Below are 22,182 nucleotides of genomic sequence, written 5' to 3' on the forward strand. Positions count from 1 at the left end.
GAGGACCAAGGAAACCTAAAGACACACATGCAGGAGAATAAGAAGTGAGATTTGAATCCAGTACCTCTAATTATCCAGCCAGTGAACTTTACACCTACCTTGCTTTGGGTGAATCTCTTCTTGTTCAGGACATAGACACCTTTGTCGACAATCACTAAGGCCACAGAAGCCCCTGGGTCACCTTCTAATTTCAGTTCCATGGAAGCCCCTGGTTCATGGACATTGTCATCATCTGGAGTTGCTCCTTTTACTACCAGCTGTTGAAGAGACAGGGGCACGAATGGAGTGTCTAAGCAAGGGCTGTGACTCAGTAGACAAGATATCACATAGGTCATAAAAGACAGATAGGGAAGGAATAAAATGATAGGAATTTTATAATACAGAGTTCTGTTTTTTTGGTAAACAAATATGTTCTTTCTTTTTAAAAATTGCATTCCTATGGCATATATAATTATGGATATAGTATAATTCATTCAATCAACAGATTTTCCTTGGTGTTGGGTATGCAAAGACATAAAAGAACCAGTCCTTTCTATCACGTAATTCAACTTTTATTGAGAGAAAAAAATATCTAAACATATAAGCTTATACAAAATAAATACTAGGTAAATGAGTAGGGGGGGGTCACAAGTAGTGGGATAGATCAGGAAAGGCCATGTATAGAAAAATGCATTTGAGCTAAACTTTGAAGTTCTCTAGGGATCTAAGAGGCAGATTTTAGGAAGCAGTGCATTCCAGGTTTTAAGAGTGGCTTGGGCAAAGGCACAGAGATGGGAAATGTGTGAACAACAGGTATAGGTCAGTTTTTCCTGATTGAAGAATGTGTGATGAGCAGCAATAGAAAACAAGGTGTAATGGGAGTTAAAAATCTTCCCTGCCCATTGATAGGCCTCAGGTGGGGCTATTGAGGGAGGTTTGATTAGAGGAGGATTGTTTCCTATGAAGACACATCCCTTTTGTTTATGGCTAATGAGGCCCTGAGTCACAAGGGGTCTCACCCTCTGGCTCTGAAAAGAATATATATACTCTGAGATAAGGTTTTGCTTTGGGGTTTAGATGAGACTCTGGGCAGCCATTTTAAGAAGGTCCCTGGGCTTTAAAAACCCAGATGTTGGTGCTTCTGTCTCTGGTAATGATGTATGTATTGCCTATGGTCAGACAGTTGGAAGCCCTGTCTGTTGGTCCTGCTTGTATTTTCTCTGTTGGTAGATGTGTTTGATTAAAGTGATTGTTGACCCCTCAAAAATTGCTTTCCCTTTAGAAAAGCAGATCAGCAGCATCAGGCCCTTCTGTGTATGCCAGGGTGCTTACTGCTACACAAGGCTATGAAGGTAGATGGGAGCAAGGAGGTAAGGGGCTTTAAATGCCAAATGGAAGAGTTTGTATTTGACCCTAGAGGTGATATGGAATTAGCGGAGCTTATTGAGTAGCAGAGTGACATGGTCGGATCTATGGTTTAGGAAAATCAAGTAGATATTTATTTTATGGTAAGTTCAAGTTACATATGTTTTGGAAGAATCACACACTCCACTGGAAATCATGGGTGCAATTTTCAACTTTGCCTAGAGTTTGAAATGGGCAATTTGCTACATGAGTTTGTCATGAGACTTAGTGATAAAAATCAACAGCAAGGAAAAAGCTCAAGGATCTTCATCTGGAAAGCATAGGAGCCAAGGAGAGTTTTTTCAGTGACAATTAGAGAATACTGTTTGTGTTTTTGCCAGTGCCAAGTAATAACATTTTTAACAAAAAGTACATGTTGGTCAATCACTTTGGGTTTCTCATTGGATTTCTTGATTAGTAATCATTCTGTATTTAATCCCAGCCCATTGTTGGAATAGATATATGGGAGTTAAAATGTGTCCCTCTGTTTGAGTAGCCACCATGGTCAGAAGATCCTGATGTGGAGCAAGGGAATAAAGGGCTTTCCTTAAACTGTTAAGCATTATCTAAAAGCATCAGCAAGCATTATCCGTAATGGGGATAGACTTTCCAATAAGATCAGGAGTGAAGCAAGGATGCCCATTATCACTACTATTATTGAATATAGTATTAGAAATGTTAGCTATAGTAATAAGAGAAGAAAAAGAAAAGGAAGGAATTAGAATAGGCAGTAAGGAAACAAAACAATTGCTTCTTGCAGATGAGAGGATAGTATGTTTAGAGAACCCTAGAGAGTCAACTTAAAAACTACTTGAAATAATTAACTTTAGTAAAGTTGTAGGATATAAAATAAACCCACACAAATCATCAGCATTTCTTCATATGTATAATAAAGTCCAGCAACAAGAGATAGAAAGAGAAATTCTATTTAAAAGAACTGTAAACAATATAAAATACTCTGAAGTCTATCTGCCAAGAAAAACCCAGGAACTCTATGGATACAATTACAAAACATTTTTCACACAAATCCAGTCAGATCTATACAATTGGAAAACAATCAATTGCTCATGTGTAGGTTGAGCTAATATAATAAAAATGACAATTTTGCCTAAACTAATTTACTTATTCAGTGCTGTATTGAGTAAAATGCAAAAAAAATATTTTATAGAGCTAGAAAAAATAACACCAAAATTCATCTGGAGGAGAAAAGGTCAATAATATTAAGGTAATTAATTTAAAAAATGCAAAGGAAGGTGGCCTAGGAATACCAGATCTCAAACTATATTATAAAGCAGTAAGCATCAAAACTATTTGGTACTGGCTAAGAAATAAAGTGGTGGATCAGTGAAATAGATTAGGTACACAAGACACAGTAGTCTTGGGCCAAAGAAGGAGTAATATACACAATCAGATGAATATAGAAATCTGTCTTCCCATAGGGAATTAGGAGGGGAGGAGATTTAACAAAGGGGGTTGGGGTGGGGACTGACAGAAGGGAGGGCAGATCAGGGGAGGGGGTAGACAGAAACAAAGCATTGGTGATGTGGGAAATGGTGAAAGGAGAAAGAGGAGAAACAGGAGGAAGAATAGGATGGAGGGAAATACACAGGTAGTAATCATAATAATGCATGTGAATATGACGAAACATCCCATAAAACAGAAATGAATAGCAGAGTGGATCAAAAACTAGTATCCTACAATATGTTGCTTCCCATAAACACACAAAATAGAGAAGAGAGTAAAGGAAAACCTGGAAAGACTTGTACAAAGATGCAAAGTGAAATGAGCAGAACCAGGAAAACACTGTACACAGGATCAGCAACATCATGTGATGATCAACTATGAATGACTCAGCATCCATATTCAGATAAAGAACTGATGTACTCTGAATGCAGATTGAAGAATATTTTTTCACTTTATTCTTTCTCATGTTTCTTTTTACTTTAGATCTGTTTCTACTTCCACAACCAAAATGAATATATAAATATGTTTTATGTGATAGCAGGAAGAAAAATTTGGAACTCAAAATCTTGTAAAAATAAATGCTAAAAATTTTCTTGAAGTGTAATTATGGGAAAAAATAAAATCTATTTAAAACAAAAACCCCAACTATTAGGACTGTATTCCAAAGAGATCATAAAAAAGGGGAAATGACTTGCATGTGCAAAAATATTTATAGCAATTCTTTTCATGGTGGCAAAATATTAGAAATTGAGGGGATGCCCATCAATTGCAAAATAGTTGAACAAGTTGTAGTAGTTTTTTTTATTTTTGAGAAAAGTAATCAAGATATAGAAGCCCGAGTCTTCTGTATAAACTATAAGTTTTTGTGCTTTTCCATTTCTCTCTCCTGAGTCATCCTGATGAATATCAGACCATTGGGCCCAGATGGTTCAGGAGAAAAAGTGAGATTGGTGATCTTGCACAACTTCCTCAAATCAAAGTCAACTGCAAGTCATGTCATCATCTTGATGTCATGGTCCCCTTTGAGAATGAAGGACAAACATAGCAAGAAATCTACTTAACTTTACTCTCATCCAATCTGCATTTCTTCATCTTTCAGTAGTTCTCCACACCTATGGTATCTTTCCCATTCTTCACAGTAGTTCAAAAGTCACTGATCTTAGCTCTGTAATCATTATTTTCCAGCTCTTTCAATATGCAATGTATAGGTCACCTAGACTGGGATGATCTATACATTAAATAACTGAATGAATCTAAGGGGATCAACAGTAATAGCTCTTACAGAGACCTTTAAAGTCTGTAAAAACCAAACAAATGGTTGAAGCTAACAGGTTGACTTTATCAACTAACTAGCAACATGTCTGAGGTGGGATTTTTTTAACAAGTCTTCTTGACTCCTGGTCCAGCATTTTATCTACTGCATCACCTAGCTACCTGGGATAGCATCATAGCATCACAGACTTGGATCTGAAAAGAACCTTAAAAAACATTTAGTCCAATTCTTTAAGATATTTTGCAGATGATGAAATAGAGGTTCCTTCAAAATCTGAAAAGTGGGTTTGGAGGGAAATCTATCCACACGAAGGGATAGCTATTACTTGAGCATCTCATTTGCCCCAGTATAACAAGGGGTCCTATGGGACCTCAAAACACCCCAACCTTGACCCCCCAAAAAATTTGGTTCCTCATGAACGTAGAAAGAGATTCTACAAAGAAGAGACAGATGATTCATCTTCTCCAAAATTATAGAGACTTTAGAAGAATATCAGCATAAAATATCTTTTTGTTTCCTCAAAACATGCTGGGTAGAATTACCAACTTACTGAGCCAATGCAGGTGTCCTTCACATCCACCCAGACAGAATCAGCCACGATCTCTCTCTGTCCTGATGGACTAACATGGTAATACGCCACAACTCGGAAGGATGGAATCAGGTCTGAACCAATTTCCAAGGTCGTGGATACAATTGCTTGCCCTGGATTCCGAATCTGCCGGCCATGTCTCACTATTCTTCCCTGATTCAGGATCTGCATACAGGAGACAAGGAAAAGGATAGGTGAGCAGGACTGTCCCTTCTGACATACATCTGGTGGCTGCCTCAGTATCCTTTGGCTCAGAATTGCTGCCATTCCCCAGTTATGTGGTATGGCCTGGCTGCTGGTGCCCCCCTTTCCCAATCACATACTGGGTCCATACCAAGTAGGAGATATACTGGATCTGGTTCTGCACATAGTTGTTGTCATTCTTAAACACGAACTGCAAGTGTAGGTGATCTCCAGGATTGATTACTGAGGAGGGAACCCCGATGTGAAGGTAGTTCTGAGAACCTCTATAAGTTTGGTAAGCATTTGCCACCATGGTAGCAGTTGTCTGACGATGAAGAGGGAGTTTTGGATCTGCTGTCCTCACCTGGGAAGGAAACTCACATGGTTACTGAAACTACGTACCAAGGTGGCCCCTACAGAGGAATGACTTTAAGCAATATTCAATGTCAATTTGATCCAGGGTGACAAAACTGATTGGTGATTAAAAACACTTGTGACCTCTTAAATACTAAGCTAAGCACATAGTTAGCAAGAATGATCAGTTCCAACTTATTCTACCCAAAGGGAGCAGCTTCTCAGGCCAACTTTTCTACTATCTCCTCCCCAAGAGATTCTTCCCTCTCTTCCCCACTCTAATAGCCTGGAGTCTCTGCTTCTAACCCCAAAGGAAAACATCTTGGATCTCCCCTCCTCCCAAATTGGAATTTGTGTCCTGAGGTCCCATTTTTCTCTTTCTAGTGTTCCCTTGGTTGCTGCTCCCTTCTAGTACTGCCAACTGATCTTATCTTTTTTATTTCATGGCACTTGTCTCAGTCATAAGAACAACTAGTTATGACACCATTTGTGAATACAGAGGCCATTCTTCTCCCTGGGGTGCTATACCTCTTCAAATTAAATACTGGTAGTTGACAGTAGATTCCAAGAAATGACCTCAAAGAACTTTGCCACAGTCACCTTAGCAAGGGGACTGGCATATCAACCTAAACTTAGACTGTAGAGGTGAAAACTGAGCACATCAACAATCAGGAGATATCTCTTCCAAATCTCAGATTGTGTGACCCAGGGCTAAGGCAAAAAAACTGTTAGTAAACTCGGCTCTTCCTGAAGGAAAAGTGGTCTCCAGTCTTTGAGGGGTTCTTACTTGTACTGGTAATGTGGTTTGGTACCCAGGAGTGTTGATGATCAGTTTTGCCCTTCCATCTTCTAGTGTTTTTACACTGCCATGGACAGAGTCAACTGTAACTGGGACCTCTACAGCAGGAGAGCCATCAGGGTTAGTCACATAGACCTAAGGGGAAAAGAAATATTGGAGGGTGAGGCAGAGCATGGATAACTTAAGCAGCTGGAGCTGAGGGGATGACGCTGAGGGTATTGTACTGGCATGAAAGTTTGAGGAGGAGTCAGGAAGACTTAGATCTGAATCCTGCCTCTGATTCATCACATAAGTTATTAAAAATGTGAATGATAAAAAAAGAAATTTACATGACCATTTTGTTGTATAATTGAAAGTAATAGAAAGCTGTGCGTAGCAGATTTGCAGTTTCATGTGCAAAATCTTTGATACTGTATTATGTTATGAAATGCTTGTTTTATTCCATAAATTAAAAATAAAATTTTTTAAAAAGAAAAAAATATGAGTTATTATTCTGTTGATAAGTCTACAAGATTGGAGAGGAATATACCCTTGTAATTAAACTAGGGGTTTTGGTCAATTTGGGGAGAAAAATTACTTGGACAGTAGAAGGTAGAATTAGAAGTAGGATCTGGGAGAAGCTGAGGACCCCACAGACCTGCACTACCTCCAAGTATCTCACACACTAGAATTTAGGCTGTTTAACAACCAGACCAAGACAGAAGCCTGCACTCCATAGTTCTTTCTTCCTGTATCTTTTTACTTTGCTTATCATCATCAGCATCAAACTCATTGTCACTGCTCCTATAGCTGTTAAGAGTAATAATGGCCCATATTTACATGGTTCTCTATAATTATCAAAGAGCTTTATATGTAGGTACTGTAAGCATTCTAACACTTCATTTCCAGATGAGGTAATAGATTTAGAGAGGGATCCTTATTTGTTTAGAGTTGTACAGGCTGATCACAATAGCTTGCATTCATATATCACTTTAAGGTTTGCAAATCACTTTATAAATATCTCATTTTATCCTCATAACTTTGGGAGGTAAGGGCTATTATTTATCTCCATTTTGCAGATGAGGAAACCAAAGCTAAGGGACATCAAGTGATTCACCCAGAGTCACACAATTAGTATTTGAGGCTGGGTTTGAAAGCAGGTCTTTCTCACTCCAGTACTTCATCCACTGTAGTCCCTACTTTCTTCTACTAAGGAGCATAGCCATTATGTGAATTCATGACTTCCAACCCCAAAGTCTTTGAATCACACAACACTGCCGCTCTTTAGTTGTTATTTCTCAGTAAAGTTACACTTTCTAAACCTTCAGGCTATTTGTAAATTTGTCAAAGGAGAGAATTTGCTGGATTCTCCTTCCCTTACCTCCCCACATTGAATCACGGAATCTTAGGGTTGGAAAAGGCCTCTGGGACCACCTTGTTCAGTGGGTACTTGAACAGGAAACCTCAGCAGCCTTCAAGATAGGGGATCACCCTGCTGTGGTTTAAAGATCTCAAGTACAGGAGGACCTATATATTCTCACAAGGCAACCCATTCCACTTTGGAGTAATACTACTTGTCAGAGGTGTTAGTGTTTACTTCAGTTGGCTTAAAATGTGCTATTGCTCCTTGTCTTATGCTCTAGGATCAAATAGAATACATTGGTTTGAGAAAGGTTGAGTGGCTGGAAGAGAAATAAATGGAAACTTTGGAATAAAAACCATTTTTTGGACCTTGACCTCGTTTCTGTTCTTGGATTTCTGGCTCAGTTAAATCTTCCAAGTTTCAGTGACCTATATTCCTATTGCCACTTAGATTCTTCCAGTTTTCACATTGGCCCAATCAATCAGGGCTCTTCCCTGGCTGGGAAAATTCTCCTGACATATGTTAAGTAAGTGATCCAAATAATCACAACAGTGATTGGACCTTTTTGGCCTCAAGGGAAAGACCTAGGAGCAATCAGTGGAAGCTTCAAAGAAGCCAACATAGGCTTGATGTTAAGAATAGACTTTCTAATAATTAGAGCTATCCAAATTGTGATGAGCATCTCTTCAATCAATTAATCAACAAGCATTTTTTAAGCCCACTGTGTACCAAGCACTGTGCTAGGTGATATAGACACAAACACATAGTATGAAACAATCCCAGCTTTCAAATCCCATGTTTTCAAACAACGGATAGAATTGGATAACTTATTGTTGGTTATGTAGGAAAAGAAATTCTTCTTCATTTGTGAGTTAGACTAGATGATTACTGAAACCCAAAGGTCCCCCTTCTTCTCACTCTGGAATTCTGCGATTATGTGAGTCCTCAGAGCAGAGGAGTTTCAAAGGAGCAGGTAAAAAGGACGGAAGTTGTTCCTGAGTCCATTGACCTGACTTTATAAGGTGGTGGCTTCCTTATTCTTTCTCTACCCCACAATCTCAACTCCTTCTTACTCTTGGTCTTCTCTCCCTTCCTGTTCTTCCAGTTTTCCCAAGTTTTATCCCCACATCTATGGTTTTTAGCATTACCGTGAACTCAAAGGGCATCCCTGGCTTGAAGTATTTGGATGTTTTCGTGAAGTGTATCTGATATGGGGATGTCACAATAGCAATGCCCCTTCTCTCTGCTTCAACCATATCACTTCCTAGAGGGAAGGGAACACACAAAGGTCAACAAACATTGATGAAGTATTTACACTTAATAATTGAGGTGAACATGGGAGCTTAATGGCCAAATATGGTTTCTTTGTTAAATTTCCACATAAGGAACTTCTATTTTTATCATCATGATGTAATGGCAAGAGGAAATCCAGGTGCTATTCTAGATACTGCTACTACTGCCACTGAGCCTCAGCTCATTGATAAAAAATTGGAGGTTTGAAAGTAAATAAAAAGAATAGTGATGACAAGAACAAAACAAAACTGAACATAATGTAAGTATAATGATAATAACAGTTAATAATAAATAAGAATTACTAACATTTATACAGGTTTACAAAGCACTGTACATATGGGGTAACTAGGTGGTACAGTGCATGGAGTGCCAGGTCTAGAGTTAGGAAGACTCATATTTGACCTCATATACACACACACAGTTTTCTCATAAAATGGGGATAATAATAGCATCTGCCTCCCAGGGTTGTTATAAAGATCCAGTGAGATAATAATTGTAAAGCATTTAGCATAGTATCTGGGTGTTGTATAAACATTAGTTATATTATTATTATTCTTCCCATTTTACAGTGAATAAAACTGAGGCTGACTGAGATTAAGTGCCTTATCCAGGACCCTACAGTTAGTGTCTGAGTTGAGATTTGAACTCAAGTCTTCCTGACCTCAAGAACAATTTTTTTTTATTTACTGTATACCTAGCTACCTTTATTATAGTGGATTGATTCCTCTTCAAGAGTGATATTTTCTTGGAAATGAAAATGAAGTAAAAACAAAAGTTTTTGTTTTTATGAGAAAGAAATGGGGGTTTAAAAAGATCAGGAATTTTTTTATCTCTTCTATGTCATGGACCCTTTTAGTGACATTATGATTAAAACCTATGAATCCCTTCTCACAACCACGGTTTTAAATGCATAAAATAAAATACAAAAGAATACAAAGCAAACCAATTATATTGAAATATAATTATAAAACAATATGTTTTCTTGAAACTCTCAGTATGACTTCTGTCCAGAAGAGGGGAAGAAAGGAGGATCATGAGTAAAAACCAAGGGAATCTTGAAGTCATGTTATGTTGTAGTTGAAAGTTCTCTCTTGGTCTCTAGCTTGAACTGAGTACAGAGGGAGGATGAAGCTACTCTACTCACCAGAATCCGTTAGCACCGTGACGGTGACATAGAGAGATTGACCCACTATCTGGCTCAGATTTTCAAACTGGTGCTGCACTATAGCTCTGTCCAAGGTGGCAGTTCCCACTCCGTCTTCTATCTGGGATGGTAGACAGTAACAATAACAGCAATGACAATTGTAATCCAGCCATTCGTATGGGAATCTCTCCTGATTGGTGGAGATCAATGCCCCATGACTCTGTATGTGTGGGTGAGTCAAGGTATAGAACAGAGTGGATGAGAGTAAGAGAGTCCTCAATTTCCCAATATGTCACTTTCCTCGACTTGCTACATGAGAGACTGCAAGGAACTTCAAGGTAAGATCTAGGACTCTCTCTCCCCTACTCTCCCCAACTCTGCCCTGTCCCTGACACAGGTGGGAAACTGTGATCTTCACAAATTAGAAAAGTCCCATTCCAGTGGGCTTGGGGACTGGGACTACATAATAATGATGGTTATTATTATTGTTAATAACTAACATTTATATAGCACTTGAAGTACATAAATCATCTTTTTTTGGTCCTCACCAGAACCCTATGACATAGGTGTTATTATTTTCCTCATTTTACAGATGGAAAAAAATTAGTCTTGCAAAGATTAAATGATTTGCCCAGACAGTAAATGTACTGTGACAGGATATGTTACTCAGATCTTTCTAATTTCAAGTCCACCACTCTGTCCACTATGCCACCTACTAACTGAGAGCTCCTTGCCCACAGGGACAGGACATCAGGCCCCCTACCATTATTGCCCTTCCTCCCATTTTCCTTGAAACTTAGGTCCAGTATGAGTACATTTCACTAAGGGAAGGTTTCTAATTCCTGGATATAACCCCTCACACTCCTATGCAAAGTAGAGGCAATTTGTGGGCTTAACAGCTTTAACGAAATCTTAAACTATATTAAGGGGTGGGGAGCACAATGTCCTAGATTAAAGCAGTTATATTTGTCCTGTGTACTGCTCTTGTCATACAGCATTTGGGGTTCTGTGCTCAGTTGTTGGTGCCACTGTTTAGAAGGACATGGATAATCTATAGAGCAACCAGAAGTGGGTAGTTAGGATGACCTGGTGTCAATGTCTTAAGATCAACTGAAGGAAATGGGACTGTTCAATTTGGAAAAGAGAAGACAGAGGGTGGGGTAGGGATGATGCCTTTCTTTTTATCTCTAGCACTTAGCACAGCTCCTGGCACATAGTAAGTGTTTAATAAATGGTTGTTGTTTGATTGGTTCATAGTCGTCTTTGAATACTTGTAGGACTCTGATGTGGACAGGGATTAATATGCTCTGTTTGACCCCAGTAAGCAAAACTAGGAGAAATAGAAGTTGCAAGTAGCTTAGTTTAGGCTTGAACTGAGTACAGAGGGAGGATGTAGCTACTCTACTCACCAGAATCTGTTAGCACTGTGACAGTGACATAGAGAGAATGGCCCACTAACAATTAGACCTGTCCCAAAGTGGAAACGCTTCCATAGGAAGTAGTTAATTATCTTTCTCTGAGGGTTTTTAAAGCAAAGGCAGGATGGCTTCTTGTTAGAGATATTATAGATTTAGAGTCAGGAGGGACCTTCGAGATCTTTAAATTTAGATCACTCATTTTAAGGTTCAGCTGATGACTTTGGAGGTCTATTCCACCTCAACATTCCTATGGTTCAGTGAGAAACACCTTCAAGAGTTACAAGGTCCTTCTTTTTCTCTGTCTCCTGTTTTACTCTTTGTCAAGCAAAGATGAGCCTGGCCATCTTCTCCCTCCATCAAACAACACACTATTCATGAAATGTTTCCTGTACTTTCATTCCCTCTTGTTGGCCAGAAGATAAGCTCTTTCAGGGCAGGGATTGTCATATTTCTATGTAGCACCCTCAAGGCTTAGCACTATCACAGGTGATCAGTAACACATGAAAATTTGTTGATCAATTGCCCAAATGCTCATGTAGCTTGAAGAATGTGTTCAGGGATTGTGACTCTAGAGCTATCTCCCTATAATCACCCAGATTACGTGATTTGTCTCCCATCTCAGGGCAGAGTCAGTCAGATGGGACCAAGGGAGGATGTCTGGGGAGATATTTAGGTATAAATCCTGGCAACTCTGTAATGATCTCAGCCCAAACTACACACTTACTTGAACCCGCTGAAGGGAGTAGGGGAGGCTTTCCTTATCTCCATCCTTCATTACCCCAAAGAGGACAAAGGCTACACCATCCACTGGCTTTCCATAGAGATACCTAATGAGGGGAGAAAATAATAATAATAATACAATTTACATGGTGCTTTAATGTAAAATGCTTTATAAATATCTGATTTTATCCTTACAACTGCTCTGGGAGGGAGGTGCTATTGTTCTCCTCATTTTGCTGATGAGAAAACTGAGACAAACAGACATTTCCAAGGTCACACAGCTGATTTTCTAAGGCCAAATTTCAACTCAGATCTTCCTGATTCCCAATCCAGCACCCTACCTTCTATGCTTCTAGTTGCCTGAAGGGAGAAATTTACTGAAAGAGGTAGATATCCACCAATCACCCTCTCAAGGTGGAATTTGTATTCTACAATGAAAAAATTTGCCTTCAACCTGGATCTCTCTTCTTTATGTCTACTATCTCTCTCTGAGATTAACATCGATGCATTCCTGGCCATCTCCAGGAGTGGCTCTCTCTCTCTCTCTCTCTCTCTCTCTCTCTCTCTTTCTCTCTCTCCTTTAACACATTGGTACTAGAGGGGATCAGAATTCTCCTTGCCTCTTGGCTTTCCTGATTTCCTTTAAGATTCAGGTAAAAATCATACCTTCTTGAAAGAAATCTTTTCTGGTTAACCCCACTGTTAGTGTCTTCCCTCTGAGATAACGTCCCATTTGCATTGTATCTATCTTGCACATGAATAGTTGCTTGTATGTTGTTGTCTCCCCATCAAAATGTAAATTCCTTGATTTCATGAAAAGAAGTTTTACTTTTCTTTTATCTCTAATGCTTAACATAGCCTGACACATAGTAAGAGCCTACTAAATGCTTGTTGACAGATTGGCTTGGTGACTAATTGATTGACAGATTTTTCCTTTACCAGTGTCTTTAGTAACTTCTCCTTTAAGGTTCACCTAAATTTTTTTCCACTTACTCCGCATCATGGTGACTATTGTACACTAGTTCCCAGGTTACTCTTCCTCCTTTATCAAGGGATTCAGTGTTTGGCCCTCTTTTCTCCCTAATACCTGTCCTTCTTATACTAGGGAACTTTTATCATTTATATTGATTTTCTCTCTAACTCATGTCTATTCCTTCAGTAAACCTCAGTCACAGACTAAATTTGATTGTTAACCACAAAATTCCAATTCTTTAATTAGAAACTCTGAAATTTCTCCATTCATAGACAAGTGAAAACCAATTTGGCTGGTATAGTTCCAACCTCCCATTTCAGCTTTTTTCTAAAATGGTATTATCATGATTTAGTTTTTATTTTAATTTCCCTGTGGCTCATTTCTAATTCCCTGCTCTTAAATCCTCCCTTCTTATTAGGTAATTTAGAAAATGCTCTTATTTTGTGATCCCATAGATAACAAAGCAGTCTCCCAATGACATCATATTGAATTCACCTACACTACTCTGCTATAACCTCTCTTTCTCTACCATGACCCTCCAAAACCTGTTCTTCACCATCAATCAAGACTTCCATTTTCTCCATTTCTCTGTACTTTCTAAGGCCATTGTTGCTGTTCAGTTGTTTCAATTGTGTCTGAATCTTTGTGACCCCATTTGGGGTTTTCTTGGCAAAGATACTGGAGTGGGTTGCCATTTCTTTCTTCAGCTCATTTTACAAATGAGGAATCTGAGGCAAATTGGGAGAAATGACTTGCCCAGGGTCACACAGCTAGTAAATGTCTGAACTGAATTATCCACTGAGCTACCAAGAAGCCCAAATTAAGGTTGTTATCTGTACTCAGACTTCCCTTTCTCTTCTTTCCAATTTCCACACAATGGTTAACTATTTTCAACTTTATTTTTTCCAAGGTTCTTAAGTTACTTGCCCCCTTATCTCATTGTCACTCATCTCTTGCCAAATATCAGTCCTGGACCATCCCTTCCATCAGTCTCCTTCACATTCACACATAGGTCTGCTAAGCAGAACTGGAGGAAATCATACAATTGTTCTGATTGGATACATTATAAATTCATGTTACCCAATTTCAATTGAACTCTCACTGGAACAAGGCATACCTTTTGTTATTGTTCTTCAGTTGTTTCAGTTGTGATTGATTCTTTGTGACTCTATCTGAGGTTTTCTTGATAACAATACTGGAGTGGTTTACTATTTTCTCTCCAGCTCATTTTACTGATGAGGAAACTGAGGCAAACAGGGTTAAGTGACTTGCCCAGGGTCACACTGTTAGGAAGTGTTGGAGGCCAGATTTGAACTCAGGAAGACTCATCTTACTGATTCCAAGTCCACTCATTAATCCACTGCAGTCACTTTAATTGATTATTCAACTCAGTCTCCACAGAATGTATTCCAAACCTTCTCTTACCTCTTAAACCACTCATACCTCCATCTCTCTTCACTTGGTTGAGGACCATCCATCTTACTTTACTAAAAAAATCAAACTCTTTTCCTCTTCTCTTCATCTCAACCCCCTTGATATTATTCCCACTCTCTATTCTTTTTTCCTTCCTTCAAGCCTCTAAAAAGGAGTCCTTCTTGCCACAACCACGCACACTTGTTGATATGCCCTCAGATGATATATCCCTCAGATTATACTCCTGATCATCCCTCTCTCTAGAATTTTCGACATCTATAGGCTTCTTCTCTCTTATCTTCATACATTTTCAAATACCTAGCTTCCCCTACCATAGTCTTTTTTTTTTTAAATCACCTACACTCAATTTATCATCTTATTTTTTTTCCTTTGTTAACTAATATTGTAGAAGACTGGCTACACTCACTACCTCCACTTCCTCTCCTTTTACTCCTCAACTCCCTGTAATCTCACTTCTAATCTCTATATGCAAGTGAAATTAATCTCTTTAGATTTACCAGTGATCTCTCTCAAATTGCTAGATTTGATGATCTTTTCTCCTTCTTCATCTGACTCTGTTGATTCCCACCCCCCTCCTCATGGACACTCTCCCCTTTCTGGGTTTTTGTGACATTTCTCTTTCCTGGTTCTCTTTTTATCTCTTTTATCACTCCTCTGTTTCCTTTTTTCGCTCAGCATCATTCATATCATGCACCCTAACTGTGCATGTTACAAAGATTCTGTGGTAAATTCTCATTTCTCTCTACATGCTCCCTTTTGATACCTGCAACAACTACCAAGGTCTTATTTCTGATCTCTAGGCAGGTAAGTCATAGATCCACCTCTCTAGTCCCAATCTTTCCCCTGAGCTTCAGTTCCACATCATCTATTGCCTATTGAACAGTTCAAATTGGTTGTTCCACGTACATCTCAAGATCAACATGCCCCAAATTAAACTAAATATCTTTCCATCACAAACTCTCTTCTCTTTCAAAATTCCCCATTTCTACTTAAGGCATCATCATCCTTACTATCCTCTTGCTTCATAAACTGAAAATTATCCTCAACTCCACACTCTTTCATCCATCATATCCAATCAGTGACCAACTATTGCCTTTGTACCACAAATAATATTTTTCAACAAATTCCTTCTCTGCGCTCACACAATAACTACTCTAATTAGGACTTTCACCTCTCTAGATGATAGTAATGACTTCCTAAGTTTTTTCCCTGCCTCAAATCTTTTCCCTCTCTAGTTCATCCAACATAATACTGCCAAAGTAATTTTCCTCAACCACAGATCTGACCGTGTCATTTTTCTTTTCAGTTAACTCCGGTGACTCCTTGCTTCTTGGATAAAATACAGCCTTAACTCCATTTAGCTTTTAGAACCTTTCAAAACCTACCCCAAACCATGTTTCCAGCCACAATGGACTTTTTCTCTCTATCACTTTATGATTCACCCAAACTGATTTTCTCTTTATTCCTCACAGATGACAATTCAACTCCCATCTCCAGGTCTTTTCATTAGTTATTCTACATACCTTGAATGCAATCTCTCTTCACTTCAGTGCCATACAATTCCCCTCATCCTTTAAAATGAAGCTTAAATGTCTTCATCTCCCCAATTGCTAGTGCCCTACCCTCTCAAACTATCTTGTATTTGAGTATTTTCTATTTATTCTCTTTCTATTTATTTGCATTTATTCTCCTCCTATTTATTTTATATATACTTACATAAGTACATGCTATCTCCACCGTTAGAATATTAACTCTTTGGGAGCAGGGATCAGTTAATTCTTTGTATTGTATCTCCAGCACTTAATCTCAGTCTTTGATAGCAGATGCTTAATTAATTCTTATTGATTGATTTGTTATTAGGGTGCTTTAAACCCCATTTCTCTCTAATCCTTAAAGCCCTTTGCTCTTCTCCTTTCTTCATTACTGGAGTCAAATAAGCATTCTCTTGGACATTTTGGTCACCACCTTTGGACTTTGCTCCTTTGTCCACACTGTTATTACAGACTTGGAAGTTCTTCCCATATGTAAGGGGTTGATTCATTTTAACCAGCAGAATGGACAAATCTCCATGAAGCTGTCCCCCTGGGAGAACTTTTTTTGGAAAAGCTAAGAAAAGAAGGGGGAGGGCATACCTACCTGGCACTGATAGTAATTTCCAACGTGTCATTTCCATCAACGTAAAAGAACTTTGTGGATGGCTCCAGTGTGACTTCAAAGCTTGGTAGCACTAGAGTTTTGGGGGAAAAGTAGAAAGAAGATATAGAGCTCAGGCTACGTTAGAAGAAGAGGAAGACTCATGTTGTATAGGATAAGAGTTTGATTCTTACCATACTCCTTAATTTCAAACTCTGTGGAAAAGTTTTTCGTAATAGCATCTTGATACCAGGCAACAATCTTCTAGGTACCAAGGCTTAACAGAAGGGAGCAAAGCCTATTTAATGAGTATACATTGATAATATGGAAATCTCCCCTTCCCCTCTCTTTCACTGTCAACACTTCCAAATACACAGCAACCATCTTGGTACTGGGACTCTTTTACTGTAATCATTTGTTTCCCCAGAGCTACTGGATATTTATTATTACCCTCATTTTGCTGACAAGCAAATTAAAACTTAACAGAGGTTCAGTAATTTGCCTAAGGTCAAACAGTCAGGAGCTGGGTTTAGAATCCAGGATGAGTGGTGATGAGTCAGTTCTTTGTGAAAGGGGAGCTGGGAGTAAGCTCCCTTTATTGTTTTAACCAGATTCCTACCTCAGAAACCCCTTTCCTCACACTCTATCTTACGTGATCAGTTCAGGTATGAAGTATGTTGAAGTGAAGATTCCAGTATTCTCAGGATTTGCTAATGTTTGACTCATTATCACAATGCCTTCTGAGTTCTGGGAAGACAGACACAGACAAGAAATAACAAAGATGCTGCTATTTTCCCCTGGTCCAATTGCCCCATGATATCCCAAGGTTTTATAGAAACTAAAACTGCCCAATATTAGAGAAGCCTATCTTGACAGGACTGTTACTAGTTTTCAAGCAGAGATTGAGTCAAATAGGGGATATTGTAGAAAAACCCCTGCACTGACTAGGAGATTGGATTCATTGTCCTTGAAGGTCCTCTCCCAGTCTAAGAATCTGAAATCTTATGATCAGTTCCAGATCTGGTCCCTTCTAGTGATATATAAATGTAAGTTATTGTTTCTATTTTTATTACTCATAATTTTTATTATATATTTCATCCTCTACCACTTCACCCCACCCTCAAACCTAACCATTTTGTCTTAGCTCAGGGCATTGGTTCTTTAGAAATTATAGCCTCTAACCTGGTAAGTATATCTAGTATCACTAATTACTATCTTGATGTGATTCAAATTGAAATGACCCTGGGATAAATCACTATCCAAATATTCTTTTTTATAAAAGTTATATAAAACCATTCTATGGGCTACTATGCAGATGGTTAAGTAAGTTATGTAGATGAATAAAATTACAAATATGCAAGCTCTGACTTTATGGGTTCCTTGAAGGCATCCTCAGTATAACTCCAGCAGCAAATAGGACAAGACATCATCTTATTCTCACATGATTTTGATCTCTTCCACTAGGTATTTATCCTTTGAGATCTTTTTGATTCATGTAGACTGAACAAGAATATTTCATAACATGACATCTATTAAAATGTTTTTTCTTAAGTATTATGTCCAGGCAATTGTGGGCAACATTTGTAGCCTTTGGCAATGGTCTGATGCTAGTACAATCTATTCACTGAATTCTCTGGATGATTTTGAAATAGTATAGGGATTTGTAATCTGTTAGTTCATGCAAAATAGTGGCCTTCTGATGTGTAATTCCAGCTACCAGGTCATGGCTTATTAGGAATGTGAAAGATGCCAAATTCTCATAGCTTGCAGGGGTGTTTTGTCATTTCTATTTTTTCTTTGAATAATTTACATTGATCACTACATCTAAGCTATTTAAGAATAGCCCTTCTGGGATTCCTAGTGACAATGCCTTGGTCCTGAATTACCATCATAAACTTGTCCATTTCTCCAACAAATTCATATGACTAGTCCACTTGTTCAAAGCTTCTTTGTGTGTGTTGTTGAGTGAGTTCATGTGGATGTCACCCATGAGGGTTTTTTAATTCCATTCTTGGATCTTAGATAGTTCATAAGTACAACCTGATGGAAGACCACTTTTGTTTATGCTTAGCAAATCCAATTGAAAGTACCTATGAACAGCTTTTATTATTGCTCAGTGAAGTGATACAAAAATATTTCTGTTGGTTTATGACCTGTTGATTATGTGCTCTAAGAATGTCTATCAGTTAACTTCCTCCTCTTTGGTGAGGAAACTGTCTTTCTTTAGGTGTTTGAGGGTGATACGCTCTGTATTTTGTTAATATTGTGAGGATTTTGTGAGGATAGTGTCATCTGGGGCTAATTCTTCAACTCCTACTTGCGTAGACAAAATGAGTCCTCAGAGGGCAGCTGATTACTTCTCTTGGGTTCTGGGGATAATTTTGAGGGGCTGAGGTTTCTAGGACTGTTGTTCACAAGTCAGTTGACTAGTGTTTTAAAGGGTATTAAGCAAATGTAGCAAGGTTATTTATTACAAAAATTATTTGCCTCTTCTGGAGGCACACAGGTCCCTGGGAAGAGTGGGTTCAAATTCAGAGAAAAGATATAGCCAAAAGGAAAACTCACAGCTTTTGGTTACTGGAAGTTCTTTTTTCTCTTTGTGGAATTCTCAGGAACAGAATTTATGTGTAGCTATCTGATGGGTTCCAAGAATTGGTGACCTTAAAGACTCATGAAGCAGATTATAGCTAATTTGTTCAGAGTTTTTGGTTTGTCTTTGCTATGTCTCCTGAGGCAGATGTTTTAGGTCACCATTGCCCTGGAAAGATCACTACCTCCTCTAGTGGATACAACTACCAATATTGATGGAATCTTCAGATCTTCTGATCTTTCAAAATTCACAAGGTCAGTAGAGGAGGAAGGAAACAGTTCTCTCCCTTCCCACAAGAAACTCTACCTTAGGAGTTCCTCCCTGTTGGATTTGGCCACCACCACTGAACTGGCTCACTGCTAGAACTTGCCAAGTTCCTGAATTGGCTTGCTCCTCTCTCCATGTAGCATGGACAATGCTCTTTAACCAATAGCAATATTTTCCCATGTGACATCATTTGCTTTCATTCCATGATCAAAGAACTATACTCAAGGACTTGTTCATACCTAATTTACTCTTTGATTAATTGGTTGGTTCAGTGGAGAAAGTTTGAGCCTTCTGTGTTAATAGTAATTGGGATGGGTGTGAATATGAATATAGTTTCTAAACTTACACTAGTATGAATATAGTTTCTAAACTTATTCTGGTCTATTCTATAGCGCTGGAATTGTACACAAGAATTGTGTACTAGTTGCTTTTAATAAGTTCTTTCCATTCAGTTTTAATTTCAGGATACCAATCTCCCTTAATTTATTCAGTCAGAATCTTTTTTTCTTGATATTATGTTTGTTGTGTCTAACCTGAAGGAGACCAAGCTATTGTTTTAATCTGACCTCTAGATATGAGTGTGAAACTGTGTCTTCATCTTTCCTTTAAACATACTAAGAATTTTATAAATATAAAGTCAAAATGATATTTTTAAATTATTGGAGAAAGATTCCACAAGATCAAACAGTGAATTAGTTTGTTTTCTTTGGAACCGTATAGTCTGATATCATACAACCACACATCGCAATCAATGAGACGTTTTGGCTTGACTCCCTTTTTAATTTGGAAGTCATATTTAGGAGACATGTGAATGGATTTAAAGACAGGCAGAACCATTATTGGTTTAAATTATTTCCTGAAAAATGTCACATTTTATAGTAATTATTCTTAAAATTGTGTTGGTTTATTTTGATCATCATAATTCTTAAAGGTAGTTAATAGTATTGTGTCTAACATTTATATGATATTTTTGAGCAAAATTCAAAGCACTTTGCATAGATTTTGTCTTCTAATTAACCCTTATAATAGCCTTGTGGTGCCAGTAGTGTGTATAGGTGAGGACATAGGCCTAGAGATAAGGGATATGGGATAATAAACAACAGAGATATAGTTTGAACTCTTGACTGCAAGGGCACTGCTCTTGAAAAGGTCATCTCCTTGGATGTCCCCATCCAAAAAGATATGAGATACTAAAGGTATGAGTTTAAGGGGCTTCCGTCCAAGTTTGGACCACCAAGTTTCCTGTAGAAAGCTCACCTGAATATTCACAGTGACAATTTTAGAGAGAGGTCTCAGGTGAAAGTCCAGTGTGTAGATCCTGTAAAGAACTGAGAAGACAGAGTCAAACTCCCTAAGAAGAAAAAGAGGCTCATCCACATTCTGCCACCATATGGACCTTTTTCAGTTCTTCCCCTAACTTCCAATCCCTATCCCAAAGGACAAGCACACCTGTGGATCCTGGAGTGTAGATGGGCTTGTCTGTCTGTATGAAGATATATCCACTATGGTGGCCAACTAGTACCACTTTTTCCACCTCTGATCAGGAGCTCTTCACATTGACAGCCACATACTGCTTCACAGGTGAATTTGGCTTAAACATTTCTAAAGGAATCTAAAGGAAGATAGAAAAAAGAGCAGCTCATGGACAAAGGAGAAGAAGGGGGCAGAGGGTAGTGATGGAGTGAACAAAAGTGAAGGAAAGCATCCAGACTCTACTCATTCCAAAAGCTGTGACTCAAGTAGAATGACAGGGCTTCTTTTTAGGGCACCAAACTTTGGAGAGTGTTGACAGTCGTTTAGCTTCATAGAAATAAGTGAGTTTAGTACTTAGAAAGAATAATTTATTCAAACAGGAAGCTACCAGATACTAATATTAAAGGAATTAAGTCAGACTAGTTATTGGAAGGACAAATACTGAAACTGAAGCTTAAATACTTTGGCCACATGGTGAGAAGATGGGACTCATTGTAAAAGACCCTAATATTGAGAAAGATTGAAGGCAAAAGGAGAGGGGAATAGCAGAGGATGAGAAGGGTGTGTAGCATCATGGAAACAATGAACATGAGCTTGGACAGATTTTAGGAGAGTGTGGAGGACCAAAGGGTCTGGGGTGCCATGATGGTCCATGAGGTCACAAAGAATTGGACATGACTGAACAACAAGATAATGGCCTAATGCCACATGTACTTCTACCTGCTAGATCCTATCTCATGCCCCACAGTGGGCTCCCCAGCCTGGTGGCCTCCCCAGCATCATCAATCTTATGGTATCTAAAGGTCTCCACTACCACCTGCCTCCTCCTCCATTCCTCTGTTCCTCTCCCCACCAAATTGAATTGAGGGAGCTTTATGTACTGCTTGCCCTGGGCTCAAAAAGTGCTTGTTGGGGCGGAGCCAAGATGGCGTAGTAGAAAGACGCACATACACATGGCTCCGAACCCACAACCCATAGAACAACTACAAAGAAGTAACTCACGGCGAATTCTGCACCCAGAGGCCACAGAACATTGGAGCGAGGGAGATTTCTGTTCCGGAGAGACCTGCAAACCTCTCGTAAAAGGTCCTTCGTGCTGTGGACTGGGCGCCGGGACTGGGAGCTGAGTACAGCCCTGCCGTGGCCGCGGCACCGAGAGGAACAGATCCGAGCGGGCTTCAGGGACGGGATCTCCAGCGGCCGCACAAGTACCTCCACCCACAGGTGACGGGAGTCGGTGAGAGAGTCCCTTTGGCGGGTCGAGGGGGGAGTGGGGTGCCCCCATGGCTCGGGCCCCCTCGGGAGACAGAAGCTGAGGGGCAGCGGCAGACCAGAGCTCCCCAAGCAGGG

The 22,182-nt window shown here is 39.0% G+C and overlaps 1 protein-coding gene across 3 annotated transcripts in view; it reads right to left on the minus strand.

Moving 5' to 3' along the window:
• Positions 1-22,182, minus strand: part of LOC140521617 (venom factor-like) — a 74,999-nt gene that overhangs the window by 47,025 nt on the left and 5,792 nt on the right. Inside the window, exons 3-14 of one of the 3 annotated variants that reach the window (XM_072636855.1) lie at positions 20,809-20,971; positions 20,617-20,687; positions 17,155-17,249; positions 16,697-16,779; positions 16,506-16,596; positions 11,967-12,069; positions 9,825-9,945; positions 8,536-8,651; positions 6,034-6,180; positions 5,044-5,256; positions 4,671-4,874; positions 99-257 (exon numbers count right to left, since the gene is read on the minus strand). In XM_072636855.1, the coding sequence (XP_072492956.1) occupies positions 99-257; positions 4,671-4,874; positions 5,044-5,256; positions 6,034-6,180; positions 8,536-8,651; positions 9,825-9,945; positions 11,967-12,017 (1,011 nt within the window). In that variant the 5' untranslated portion in view covers positions 12,018-12,069; positions 16,506-16,596; positions 16,697-16,779; ... (1 more) ...; positions 20,617-20,687; positions 20,809-20,971. Of the gene's footprint in view, positions 1-98; positions 258-4,670; positions 4,875-5,043; positions 5,257-6,033; positions 6,181-8,535; positions 8,652-9,824; positions 9,946-11,966; positions 12,070-16,505; positions 17,250-20,616; positions 20,688-20,808; positions 20,972-22,182 lie in introns of all 3 variants that reach the window. The other 2 variants (XM_072636854.1, XM_072636856.1) reach the window with 2 other exon arrangements.

Source organism: Notamacropus eugenii, chromosome 1, assembly GCF_028372415.1.
Source record: "Notamacropus eugenii isolate mMacEug1 chromosome 1, mMacEug1.pri_v2, whole genome shotgun sequence".
NCBI classification, from domain to species: domain Eukaryota; kingdom Metazoa; phylum Chordata; class Mammalia; order Diprotodontia; family Macropodidae; genus Notamacropus; species Notamacropus eugenii.